This window comes from Xenopus laevis, chromosome 7L (genome assembly GCF_017654675.1).
Source record: "Xenopus laevis strain J_2021 chromosome 7L, Xenopus_laevis_v10.1, whole genome shotgun sequence".
Classification (NCBI taxonomy): Eukaryota; Metazoa; Chordata; class Amphibia; order Anura; family Pipidae; genus Xenopus; species Xenopus laevis.
The window spans coordinates 107,496,986-107,510,203 of NC_054383.1; the positions used below are offsets into that span (position 1 = coordinate 107,496,986).

The following is a 13,218-nucleotide window of genomic DNA, read 5'->3' on the forward strand; positions in this document are numbered from 1 at the left end:
GACATGGGGAGAAAATACTGTATACAATCCTTGCAGATAGTTGGGCAAATCAGAAATGAACTCAGCACCCCAGATGCTTGCAAAGTAAAGGTCTTCAAGCTATGGTATAGACCAGTGATCCCTAATCAGTGGCTCACCAACCCCTTAAATGGCTCCCAGTGGCCTCAAAGCAGGTGCCGATTTTGAATTGTTGACACCAGCTCTGCACAATATGTTGACGCTCTAAAAATACATGGCAATAATAATAATAAAACGCAAGTTTTGGTTGCATAAAAACCAGGTGTACTGCCAAACAGAGTCCTATCAAGACCTAACTCCAAATAATACATGATTGGATCATTGTGCACAAACAAACCATGCTCACATTTGACTGTATCTCACATTTGTTGTCATTAATATCCCACGTTCTGCATATTATTTGTTACTTATCATTCTGAAATTGCTGGCATGCACACTGTAATTAGTGTACCCGAGTGCCCTAGAATGATATGCCTTCATAGTCTTCTCTTTCTAAATGCATTTCATTTTTGTCACTTACAGACAGCAAAATATTGTTATTAATTATAAATTGTATAACTATTTGTCACACCATGCTCCAGCAGAGGTGGCATTAACCCTGCTCAAAAACAGGGCAACATCTGTCACTAAGGATACCAGCATCAGACAGAACAATGGCAATCAAATAAAGTTCTTAGGCTTGGGCCACGTGGGTGCTGAAATCCATAGCCAAAATCCGCTGGCTAATTTTAACCTTACTGCGGGTAGTAGCCTCCTCTCTTTTCCACATTCGTGAGTGCTGAATTGGCTTTGATGAGAACACCATAATTGGACTTGCATTGCTCTCCGGTGGATTTTGTTTTTCCATGTGTGACCGATGGTGCCACTATGCTCCCCATCAACGCACCAGACAAAATTTAAACTGGTTTTTAAAGGAGTTGTTCAACTTTAGATTAACTTTTAGTATGATAGTGGAGAGTGATATGGGGGTGATATGAGATGGATGGGGGTCAGTGGTCCCCATTTGAAAGCTGGAAAAATAATTTAAAAAAACTATATAAAAAAAGAAAAAATGAATGCCAGTTTGCTTAAAATTAGTCAATTTTATCACATACTAAAAGTTAACTTAAAGGTGAACCACCCTTTAAGGCACTTTTAAACTGAGCTTTTAGGGACCTGGGCACAAAGAAATCTGCTGAGGGGTCATATGTGGCTTATCCGGTAATTGGTTGCACTAAAGATACAGAACAGGCCCATAAAGGTGTAATAAAAAGCAAGACTGAAATGGAGCAGACTGATAACTCTGAGTTTCTGAGAAACTGTGATGGTTCGTGCATGACAGATGTTTCAATGCTGCTACACAATTTTAGTGTATTGATTTACTTATAACAGATTAGTATGGCTGGAGAACAAAACTGGTTGTAAGGATACTTTATTAATACCCAACCCCAGTGGGACTAAGTTATTCTTACAACCATTCTGTTATTGAAGCATTTACACGTGTCCAATCCTGTTCTTTAGATGTAATAATCCCATACACATTGGTTGTTAATTTAAGACAGTAACAGTATGGGTGTCATTATATCCAGCACTGTACACTTTAAAACTGCATGAAATCGCTTCCTTCACATAACAGTGAATGGGAAACAGGAAAATGCACTTTTTGCCATTTTTTCTTCAGGTTTTCTGGGTGGAATAAATGCAGGAATCAAAACACTTAAGTGTACCATTGCCCTTATTTATTATTATGTAACTATTCCATGGTGGAAAGATTGGCCAATGAGTTAACCTATAATAAAAAAAAATGACCAATTGTCTTCCCTCGTCTTTGGTAAAGGTTTTCACTACTTTCAGAGTGCTACATATTGGGCTCATGACCCTATCCTCAGACTCTGTTGGTAGACCACACATTGCTTGCCAATTGTTCTTCATCTGACACTGATTCTAGGCTCTACACAACTGGAAGCTGCAAATAAGCAGATATAAAAATATACACTGGATGGCCAAGAGTATGTAGACACCAGATTGTCCAACATCTCACTGAATAAGTTGGACCTCTATTTGCGGCTAAACAGCCTTTACCTTTACTCTCGTTGGGAGGTTTCCCACTAGATGTTGGACCATTGTTGATAAGGTTTGCTTCTATTCATAAAGGGGTAGGCATCGATTTTGGGGGTCAGGTCTGGATTTCAGTCTGTGTTCCTAGTCATCAGCTGGGTTGTCAGGGCTCTGCACAGACCAGTCAAGTTCTTCCACTTCCATCTCTGCATGCAAGACCAATCTATATGGACCTTACATTGTGCATGGGATTATTATTCCAAGAATGACCTTACCTAAACTGTTACTACAAAGTAGGAAGTCTGGAATTGTCAAGAATATCCTTGTATGATATAGTGGAACATCTGTTGACAATGATGAGTGTGGCTTAAATAGCCAATTACAAAATGCAGAAGGGGTAGCTACATGGCCACATAGTGTTTGTGATTAAACACCTTATTTATATTTATTGTTATTCCATTACAAGGTATCAATGTTATGGTAATCGACAATTATACTTCATTATAATGAATCTTCTTAAAGGGACATAATACCCCCTCCCTTGGTTAACAAGGGTTCAATGAAAAGGATTTGTGCTGAATATACTTTGTGCTATACTTGTTTTATTCTCAAAAAATATTTTTTTTGGTTATATAAGTTTTTTGGTTATTTCTTGAAATAAACAGGGCAAACAGTGAGTTTGAAGCTACTCTATGTTTTGTCCTTTGATTACCAGTGCACAGATAATCCCTGTCCATAATGGACTTCTGCTAGCAAAACAGTCACAACAAAGGGAGAAAGAAGAGGGCTCTATACCGGTAATCTAGTTATCTATCTCGCAAGGCTTAGCTTCAATTTCCTTATTTGCCCTGTTTAGCTCAGAAAATAATACAAAAACAAACATTTTTTGTGATTAAAACAATAGGTAAAAAGTATGTTCACCACCAGCCCTATTCACTGAACTCATGTTAAACTAAGTAGTATAATCCCCCTTTAAGTCTTTTTCTTTTGGATCCATGTTTTCAAAGCTGGCTTTCAAATCTATTTCTACACTTATACCCAAGCCAAACACAAACCAGGTGGTCTCCTTTGATCTGACGTGAAACATATCTGCATACAAAAAGAAAAAAATCTGCCAGGTCATTTTTATCCTGAGAGTATCTGATAAGTGATATCAGAAAACTACTTTGTTTAAAACATTTCCAATCTTCCCTTGTATATTAAATATTGTAAATATGAATTATTTCATTCAAGTACATATTAATATGGACCTCTTTTGTATTCTCATTTGGTACATCAAGTTGAAATGTTGGCCAAATAATTGGCAATGCTTAATGAGATTCACAATATGTTCTCAAGTCAACAGTGACACACATCAGAGTCAGTTTCATTAGGAGACAATTAGCCTGACTGTCTTTTTTGGGCTGTGAGAAGAAAATATAGGAAACACTTTGAGGCAAGAGAGCTTACAAATTCTTTGGGATAGAGCCATAGTTGGAATTAAACTTGAACCCCTATTGAGGCAAGAAAGCAGTGCTAATTAACCTGCCTGTAGTTTAGATTAATCCAGAAAACCAGAGCACACCCAACATAGATGGTCGGAATTGATCTCAAACCAACCATCAGTGTAAGCCAGCAGTGACCCAATCCGACATGTATTTAATACAACATGTAACAAAAACTAGGCATTTTTTTCTCAGTTAAAACAGCCAGCACACATCAAACTCAGGCCACTTTAATATAAATACATTTTTAGGGTTTAGTTCCCATTTTAAAACCAACACTTACGTGGCTAAAGGAAAATAGAGGGGGTTTTCCATCATGCCACTCAAATTTCCAAGCATGTTGAGGGAGCTGATGCCCATTATGACAATCAGTGCAATAGGCATCACTAGTCTGTACTGCTGGGCATAACCCAGGAACAATGGGTATGTAACAATATAAAAGCTCCCTGGTAGATATAAGAATAGAACTCAATAGTAAAAATACAAGTCCCACTGCAACTCCTTCAGTTACATTGAGTAGGAGAAACAATAGCTTATCGGAAAGCAGTTCCATTGTGAACTGCTAACTCTTTCTGAAAGCACAGGCAAAATTAACTTTTCATTCTTAAATGTGGCTAATGGGTAAAAAATGTTGGGTACCTTTGTATTATAGGTAAGCCTGGACTGGGTAGCCAGAGGTGCTGCTGTAATATTCCATAGACCAGTGCTGTGCAACTTCTGTGATACAGAGGGCCAGAATTTTTGTGGTGGAGTGCTGATATTGAAAGCCAGTGTTGACCACTCCCTGATTTTAAAACACACCCACTTTAAACCACACCCATGTTACCACAAGAACTTTTAAGACCTTGCCAACATTAATGGTGGTAGCACACCCAAAAACAAATGGCTAGTGTTCACTGCAGGGATTTCACTTATCACTCATATGTAAAAAATGTAAGTCATATTAAAACATACCCTAAAATCCATATGCCTCCTCCTCCCCTTTGGATAACACAGCCCCCCCCCACATGATTCAACACCAGGGGCCCAACAACAATTTCCAAATGCTAACAACCCCCCAGAACAAACCCTACCAGGTTCATGTCCCACATGTAGTGGTGGGAAGGCAAAGTATGGCACACACAGGGGCATAGGGCAGGCAGAGTATGGCACACACACGGAGCATAGGGCAGGCAAAGTATGGCACACATTGGAAGCATAGGACAGGCAGTGTATGGCACACACACAGAGAATGGACAGGTAGAGTATGGCACACGCAGGAAGCATAGGGTAGGCAGAGTATGGCACACACAGGAAGAATAGGGCAGGCAAGTATGGCACACACAGGGAGCATAGGGCAGGCAGAGTATGGCACACACAGGGAGCATAGGGCAGGCAGAGTATGGCACACACAGGGAGCATAGGGCAGGCAGAGTATGGCACACACAGGGAGCATAGGGCAGGCAGGGTATGGCACACACAGGGAGCATAGGACAGGCAGATTAGAGCACAGGGAATCATATGAGGACCACTCTAAGATGAACAGTTCATAGTGTGCTCAATACAGTGACACAGTGCCCGTCAAGCAGTTAATTCAAGATGTGAACCGGTTGAACAATGTGGGCACTTTCAGTCTTGGTCTGAGGTGTGAACGGTACAGGACTGTGAGCCATAGGAATGAACAATGCATGAGGGATTACATGCGTGAACAATGCAGGTGTTTACATTCTAATTTTTAGGTGTAAACAATTCAGGGGCCAGTAAATCTCATTACTGATACCTTTTAAAGGTTACACAAGGTAAGAGGGTAAGGGGGGCCCCGGCCACTCCGCACTTACTTGATTAGCCAGGCCTCCCTGCTTTCTGAGAGCTGCCAACTTTGGGAAGGCAGGGCGGGAGCACAGGGGGAGGTCCATTCCTTTCCCAATGTTTTATAACGCGGGGGGGCCCTGGACACCAATTTTTTTTTTATTTTTTTTTACCGTGCGGGGTCCTAGCCACCAATATTTTTTAATGCGGGGCCCTGACCACCAATATTTTTTTAACAACATGTGGGGACCCTAGCCACCAATGTTTTTTTTACTATGTGGTAGGGGTGGACCTGTGGGGTGGGCGGACTTGTGGGTGGAGCTTACGGTGGGGCCCAGGAAATTTTGTCGTATGGGGCCCTGTGATTTCTGATGGCGCCCCTGCTCAGAATACATAAATATATACTGTATATAATTCTATTATTTCTCCCTGTACCTGCTCTGAAGGTCTGGCATGTTGCGTAGTACAGAGCTGAGAAATAAGCTGCAGGCTGCACTGGTACTGATACTGGTACCCTCCTAGCATGAAAGACTATTTCCATGAATGCTGTAGAGTTGTAACCTCAGATAGGGGCAGCCCCTGTGTACAAACAAACACTCACCCTCAGATAAACTTCCCGGGATCCAAAGCCATTTGCAGAAACTCCTTCCTCACACATCCTCTCTCTTTCCTCTACTTTTTTTTTTTAATACCTTACTCTCCACCCCCCTCTGGAGAAATATAGTTCGACCCAGGCTCCAAACAGCTCATTTGAGCTCCGAAGTTTGTATTTGGACTAAGCAGATTGGAGAGAAGGGGGGACGGCTCGCTACAGCCGCAGCAGAGCAGAAATAAGGAGGATTTTGCAATCGAACAGGAGTGTGGTCATTAGAAGCGAAGTGGCCGCATCATGGAGCTGCACTGAGGGACAGACTCAAATGCACTGAACCTTTCCCGTTGAGAATTTCTCTAGAGACCTTGTTGGCGTTTCATCTGCAGTAGAAAGGGACCCCCATGGAGGATCATCTCTGCAGCCTGCCGGTGTGAGAGCGCTACTTTGCGCTGTGTGTTAGCGGAGCTTTGCGTCACCGCCCTGGCGCTCTTGGAGACCTGACCTTTCTATCCCGGTAACTTCAGGTGACTTTTGCGCCTTTTCTGCCATGGAGAATGAGGTAGCTAAAGCCGTGGACAACCAAATGGAAAAATACATGTAATTGCCTTTCTAAGTCTATTATATTATGCGCACAGAATATCGCCTGTATTTATTGATGGCTGCATTAGAATGATTATAATACTGTTATTATTTTCCTCCAATCTCCTCTTCCTCCTCCCACCTTTCCGCCTTGCCAGCATGTTCATTCTATTCTATGCCTTGTCGTGTGTATTTAGTCTGTGTCAGTGCTGCTGCGTCTCAGTGCCAGTGCGACTGTCGCCTCCCTCTGCAAGAGCGCCTGTTCCTTGCTCTCCCCACACCTTCTAGCGACAAAACCTGGCAGGGCTATGACACCCTAATACCTAAAGGCATCCTCTCTCTTTCTCTTTATTTTCAAGAGTTACAATAATGGGGAAGTCGGAAAGTCAGATGGATATAGTAGAGAAATCAACGAAATCTGCCAAAAAGTCCTGGAGCTTTGTAGAGATTGGGCTCTCTGTGTTGCTGTTCCTGATGACCTGTGCGGTGGTGGCCCTGCTGGTGCTCTATACTAGCCATAAAGGTAAGTCCGGCAAAATGCGCACGTTTCGGGGCAACCGCTTCACCTGCAGGTTAGGGATGCAGCTGGGTTATATCCAACAGTAGTAGAAGCTGCTTCCCTTGCACTGTGCTGTAGAATTAGATATATATTAATGTATAACACCACAAGCGTGCTTTACATGGGGTACTGAAAATAGAGATTGAGAATAAATGTACAGGTGCTATAACTTTCAATGCAGAGTTGGAATGAGGTCTCTGAGCTAAGTTTTATTTGTATCTATTAACTCTGTTTTGGAATCTCACTGTCCTAGAATAAAACATAAGGAGGATATTGGTATAACATTAGACTGACACTTGCAGGAGTAAGATGGGACTCCAAGGGATATCTGTTTCTAAGGTTGAGTGTATTTTGTAGACTTGTCCCTAATGGGGGTTGTTTGACTTTTGCCTGGCTGGTCTAAGTTTTGGGTGCTGTTTGGCTGGTAAGTAGACATTGCTTGGTGATAAAACTGATATTTAGAGTAATGTGAAGGTAACAAACTTAGCACCTTACATATACACCCCAGCTAAAAACAAATACTGTGAGAAAGGTCAAAATTGTGGCAGAATAGAAAATTCGGGATCAAGAGAAAACAATCCTGTGCTGTTTGTTTAGATACAGGTGTTACAGCATTGCCCAGCTTCACCAGCTCTTCATCAGGCTCTCCTTGGCAATAAAGGGCATGATGTAACATAGGGCAGGTTTATTTCTGAGAGGACTCAATTTAAGGCAGGAGATGTTACTGGGTTTGTATTGTGATTGGCTATTGCGGATGGCAACTGAGTTTCATTGGAGAGTTATTCATTTATGGTGGCTGAGGTTCAAAAGGAGGGTGTTTAGTTCGACCAAAGTCCTCTAAGGAAAGGCATTTCCATAATCACTCATGGCTTATTCTTCAGTCTCTGTAACAGTGAATTTTGTTCAGCATATTGTTCAGCAAGTGAAGATCTGACTGGAATGTTCTGCATGAAAAACATAAGCATATACTGTCTTTTTCTCTCTATTTCCGAAGGAGAACCATATAGGAAAAGCATTTGACAATAAAAATAAACTGTAGCTTTTGCCCATTAAAAAAGTTACCCTCAAACTATCATTAACTATTTAAGGTTACAATTTAAACAACCCTGTAAAACTGAATGCATTCTGAGAGGGACTTAAAGGGCATGTAATGCCAGTAATGACATTTTGACTAATGAAAGAAAATGTAATTCAAAGGAACTTTCCTATATATATATATGGTGTTAGTGGTGTTAGAGTTATTTGTTAATGTAATTGCCATTGAAAGCAGTATCCGTATTTCTGTGATATTCTGGTGCACTTGTGGTTCTGACTACTGTAATAATGTAGAAACACCGGATGATTACCAGACCCATGAATAATGCATATGTGACAAACAGAGTTTTGACTAGAAGTGATGTGACTTCTTTCATTTGCAGTTACATTTAAAAACAACATACAATTCACTAAAGATTTGTGATATATGTAAACCAGAAAACTGCTTAGAAAGAGAATTACGATTCTTTCATTACATTAATAAAGGGGTATTTCACATTTTGGCTTAATAAAGCAAAAATCTTTTTTTCCTTTTTTTTTCTGGCTTTTGAATTATTTAACATTTCTCTCTGCAGATTTCCAGATTGGAATTTATAGTTACCTAGTTGCTGTGGTATCACTTAGACTAGCAACCAGGCAGTGGTGTGAATGACAGACTGGAAGATGAATAGGAGAGAGTCTGAACAGAAAATACATATTAAAATAAAAAAAAAATATATATATATATATATATATATGTTGTAAGTGCTTCTGACACCCCCCAAACACACATACATGCATGCAGATGCGGGGTCTGCTTGCCCCTCTTGTTGCACCACTGAAGATAAAAGGACATTGATTGTACTGTAAACACTTCTTTTGCTTTCATAAAATGCACCCTCCGGCTACTGACAGTGACAGATTGCTCTTGTGACTCGCAGTTATTTTCTCTATAGCCATTGCAAGCATTCTGGCTTTTTTAAATACTTAAAATTCTTTATTACAGTTTTAATTTTTTTGAGAATTTTTTTCCATGCCGTAAAAAACAAAAATTTTTTTGCATACTGGCAGGACTTTTTGGATAATGGGTTTCCAGATAACAGATTTCAAAACGTTACTTTTTTTCACTAGTATAATTACAGATATAATATTTTTTTTGGTCTAATCACCAATAGCAACCAATCAGCAGGTAGCATTTGCTGGTCACTTGCAAATATTTCATTGGTCACAATGCGCATACAGGACCAGACTGGGCTGATCCAGACCTACTCCTGCTGAACTTTGGTGTCTCCAACCTCCCCCTGGACACATTCAAGAAAACAATCTACCCAACAAGGTATGGGTTGGGGAGAGGGGACCCCAGTGGGTGTTTGGAGGGCCCCTAAGGCCCCAATGGGGCCCCAGACCCCCACTGCCTTTTATTACCCAAACTTTTTATCATGCCATATGTCATTCACAAGATAAAACATCCTGTTAGATGATTAGAGTTGCCACCTGTCCAGTTTTGACCCGCATAGCCCAGTAATTTGAAGAACTGCCAGGGTCAAAATTTCCTGCCCGGTTTTCCAGATTAACCGGGCAGGATTCCCCATAATTGACACAGTGATCGCCGCATCATGTCCACGCCCCTGACATCACAGCCCGTCCCGCCACGTTACAGCCCCACCCCTCCGTGTAACAGCCCAGCCTCCTGCCTGGTCTCCATCGGCAGAAAAGGTGGCAACCCTATAGATGATCCATACTGTAATTGAACTCAATGCTTTCTAATTCATGCTATCTCTTGGGTTGATGTGTGTGTGTGTATATCCCAATGGTGCTTTGTGAAGGTCTTCAATTCTCTGAAAGCGATCAGAGCTGCACCTGCCTACATAGTCTGTGGCAAACTGCTTGTTTGATTGATGGGCCAGATCCTCAGATGAAAGCAAGCTGGCAGTCCACATGTAGGGCAATTGCACGCAATCTTGTCTGATGGGTTCCACATGAAACCAGTATTTTAATTTCCACCATTGCTCTGCTAAATTCAAAGATATGATATGGGACAGTGAGAATTTAAATCACTGGGGGATATTACTGAGTGATTATAAACACATACCTGAAATCCCAGGCCTGTGCTTCTGTTAGCAGAAAACTGCACTGGCCCGTGGTACTTCTCAGGTGATCTTCTTCTACTTTTTCAGTGGTATCTGACTGACACGTTCAATTTAGAGGGAAAAACCCCAGATTTTTTTACTTTACTGCACGTGCACACTCTTATGAAGAAGGAAGAAGCAGGAGAATAGTTGCTCTGCGGTGCTAGCTGAGAAGCGCGGTGCAGTTTTCTGCTAACAGGAGCCCTAGTCTGGAGTATCAGGTAAATGATTAGAATTAGGGATGCAACAAATCCAGGATTCGGTTCAGGATTCTGCCTTTTTCAGCAGGATTTGGATTTGCTGAATCCTTCTGTCCTAATTTGCATATGCAGATTAGGGACGGAGAGGGAAATGGCGTGACTTTTTGTCACAAAACAAGGAAGTAAAAAATGTTTTCCCCTTACCACCCCTAATTTGCATATGCAAATAAGGATTCGGTTCGGTATTTGGCCGAATCATTTGTGAAGGATTCGGGGGTTCGGCCGAATCCAAAATAGTGGATGCCTCATTATAATCATTGAAGGGTGCCAAACTTTTCCTTCTTGTTTTAAAAAAATAATCATGATCCATTGCAAATTGAAAAGGATATTCAAGGGAACTAAGGCAAAGTCTCTTATCCCTATTACACAGAAACACAGTACTTGTGAAGAAGAGGCTTTTAATAAGGGTGTACACAACAACTTATAACAGCACAATACAAAATATTCTTCTATGTTCTATGTACAGGAACAGGAAGCACAGGCCATGTGACCAGCTCCTGTCTAAGTCATAGGGTGACAGCACTATGTATTACAGAAACTTGCAAATAAATCATAAACAGGGAAGAAGAGAGGGAATAGGGATGGTCCCTCCACTCTGTAGACACTTACATGTAAGCTGTCCAGATAATGCTGATAATAGGAAGAGATTGAAATGCTTCCTGGCATTCTGGAGGGAACTGCGGAGAGCATTGCAGATAGAGCTGTCAGAGTAGCCTCACTGCGCTGTCAAAGTAGCCTCATTGTGCATGCATGTATTCCTTATTCATTATTTATAATACACAAGTGACAAAAGATGATATATCAGTTTTTTTTTATTTTGCAGAGCTAACCTTTGATTGGTACACATTTTGTAAGGCAGAATTATGATACTAAAAGACCAAAAACAGAAATGGGAATAGCAGCAAGCTCTCTAGGAAACTGGTGTCAGTGCCCAAAAAGTCATGAACAAGATGTAGTAGGTACCATAAGAATCCTCTAACTCCCCCCACATGCAATGAGTGGCTATAAGTTCACCCAGATGCATATTAAAGGGATACTGTCATGATTTTTATGGTGTAGTTTTTATTTCTAAATACCATATAAAATTACATTGCTGAACCAGCAAGTATTTGTTTTAATATTGGGGTGTAGGCAGCCATCTAAGGTAAGTTTGCCTGGTCATGTGCTTTCAGAAAGAGCCAGCACTTCATGATGGAACTGCTTTCAGACAGGCTGTTGTTACTCCTACTCAATGTAATTTAAGGAGTCACAGTGGGACCTGGATTATTACCATCTGGGCATCAGGTAGCTATAGCTAACTTGGGCAAGGGTCTCAGGTTTTCCGTGTTCTTTCCCCTTACTTTTTCAGTAGGTCTAGTAGTGTAATCATTGTGTTCAGTACTGATATTACCCTCCATCCCACTGCAAGGGGGGGGGAGACAATAGCCTTTTCCCCGTATGAAGGGAACCCAAAAATTTAGAGATGGACATATAACATAAAGCCTAAAATGTAAAATCTGCAGTTATAGCGTAGCTGTATCTGTTACTTTTCAAACATCTCTGTTTGCCACCATTGCTCTTACAAAGAAAATATAAAAAATATAAAACTAGGTTTTAAAGTTTATTAAACTTCCCAAGACAAGGATTGCAACTGTAAAAAAAAAACAAACCCCTAGATAAACTACAATACCTTGGAAGAGATTACTTTTTTAAAAAAAATGTTTTTAATTTAGCATGATTACATTGGCCCCCTGGCCCCCTCCTAAACTGAAAACTGACAACTGTAAGAATAAAACTTTATACAGGTATGGGACTTGTTATCCAGAATGCTTGGAGCCTAAGGTTTTCCAGATAAAAGATCTTTTTTGTAATTTGGATCTTAATACATTGTCTACTAGAAAATAATTTAAATATTAAATAAACTCAATAGGCTGATTCTGCTTCCAATAAGGATTAATTATATCTTAGTTTGGATCAAGTTCAAGGTTATTTCTGGATAATGGGTTTTCGGATAACAGATCCTATACCTGTACTTCCTCTGCAGCTCAGATGGGCGAACAGACCTCCAAGTAGGCAGATTCACCTAATAGTGGTCCAAAATGTTATCCCAAAGCATGGCAAAGTTCAGGTGTCAGTGATGTGGTTCTGGAGGGTTCTTGGAGGGAGGCTTTTGTTCTGTTTTAAAAGGGGAAGTTTGCCTTTACATTAACTTTTAGTATGTTATAGAAGCACTTAGTCTAAACAATTTTTTTATTGGTCTTCATTATTTATTTCTATTCTTGCTCTTTCCAGCTATGTAATTTGTCAGGGGTTGGTAATCATGGCAACTAAAACTCTGAGACTGAAGTTTCAGTGCTATTCTAAAAAAAATTAATTAAACATTTCTGAACTGTTATGGAGAAAAGAACAAAAAAGAAATATAATTATTTGCTTAAACAGGTCCCTATGGGGGGGGTGGACTTTTTGTAGTTTAGAGCTTTCTTAAAGTCAGGTTTATGGTTAAAAGATCCAATACCTGTACCTGTACAGGTATGGGATCTCTGATCCGGATCAGAAAGCTCTGAATTACTAGAAGGCCATCTCCCATAGGGATCATTTTAAAAAGCAAATAATTCAACATTTTTACAATTATTTCCCTTTTCTCTGCAATTATAAAACAGTACTTTGTTATTGATCCCTACTAAGCTGCATAAATCCATATTGGTGGGAAAACAATCCTATTGGGTTCATTTAATTTTTTCGGTAGACTTAAAGGGGTTGTTCGCCTTTGAGTTAACGT

General features: G+C 40.4%; 1 protein-coding gene across 4 annotated transcripts in view; it reads left to right on the top strand.

The window, feature by feature from the left end:
- Positions 1-5,942: 5,942 nt before the first annotated feature.
- Positions 5,943-13,218, top strand: part of mmel1.L (membrane metallo-endopeptidase-like 1 L homeolog) — a 100,524-nt gene continuing 93,248 nt past the window's right edge. For 2 of the 4 annotated variants that reach the window (XM_041569453.1, XM_041569452.1), the window contains exons 1-2: positions 5,943-6,516; positions 6,858-7,021. In XM_041569453.1, coding sequence (XP_041425387.1) covers positions 6,467-6,516; positions 6,858-7,021 — 214 coding nt within the window. In that variant the 5' untranslated portion in view covers positions 5,943-6,466. The remainder of the gene's footprint in view (positions 6,517-6,857; positions 7,022-13,218) is intronic. The other 2 variants (XM_018226166.2, XM_018226165.2) reach the window with 2 other exon arrangements.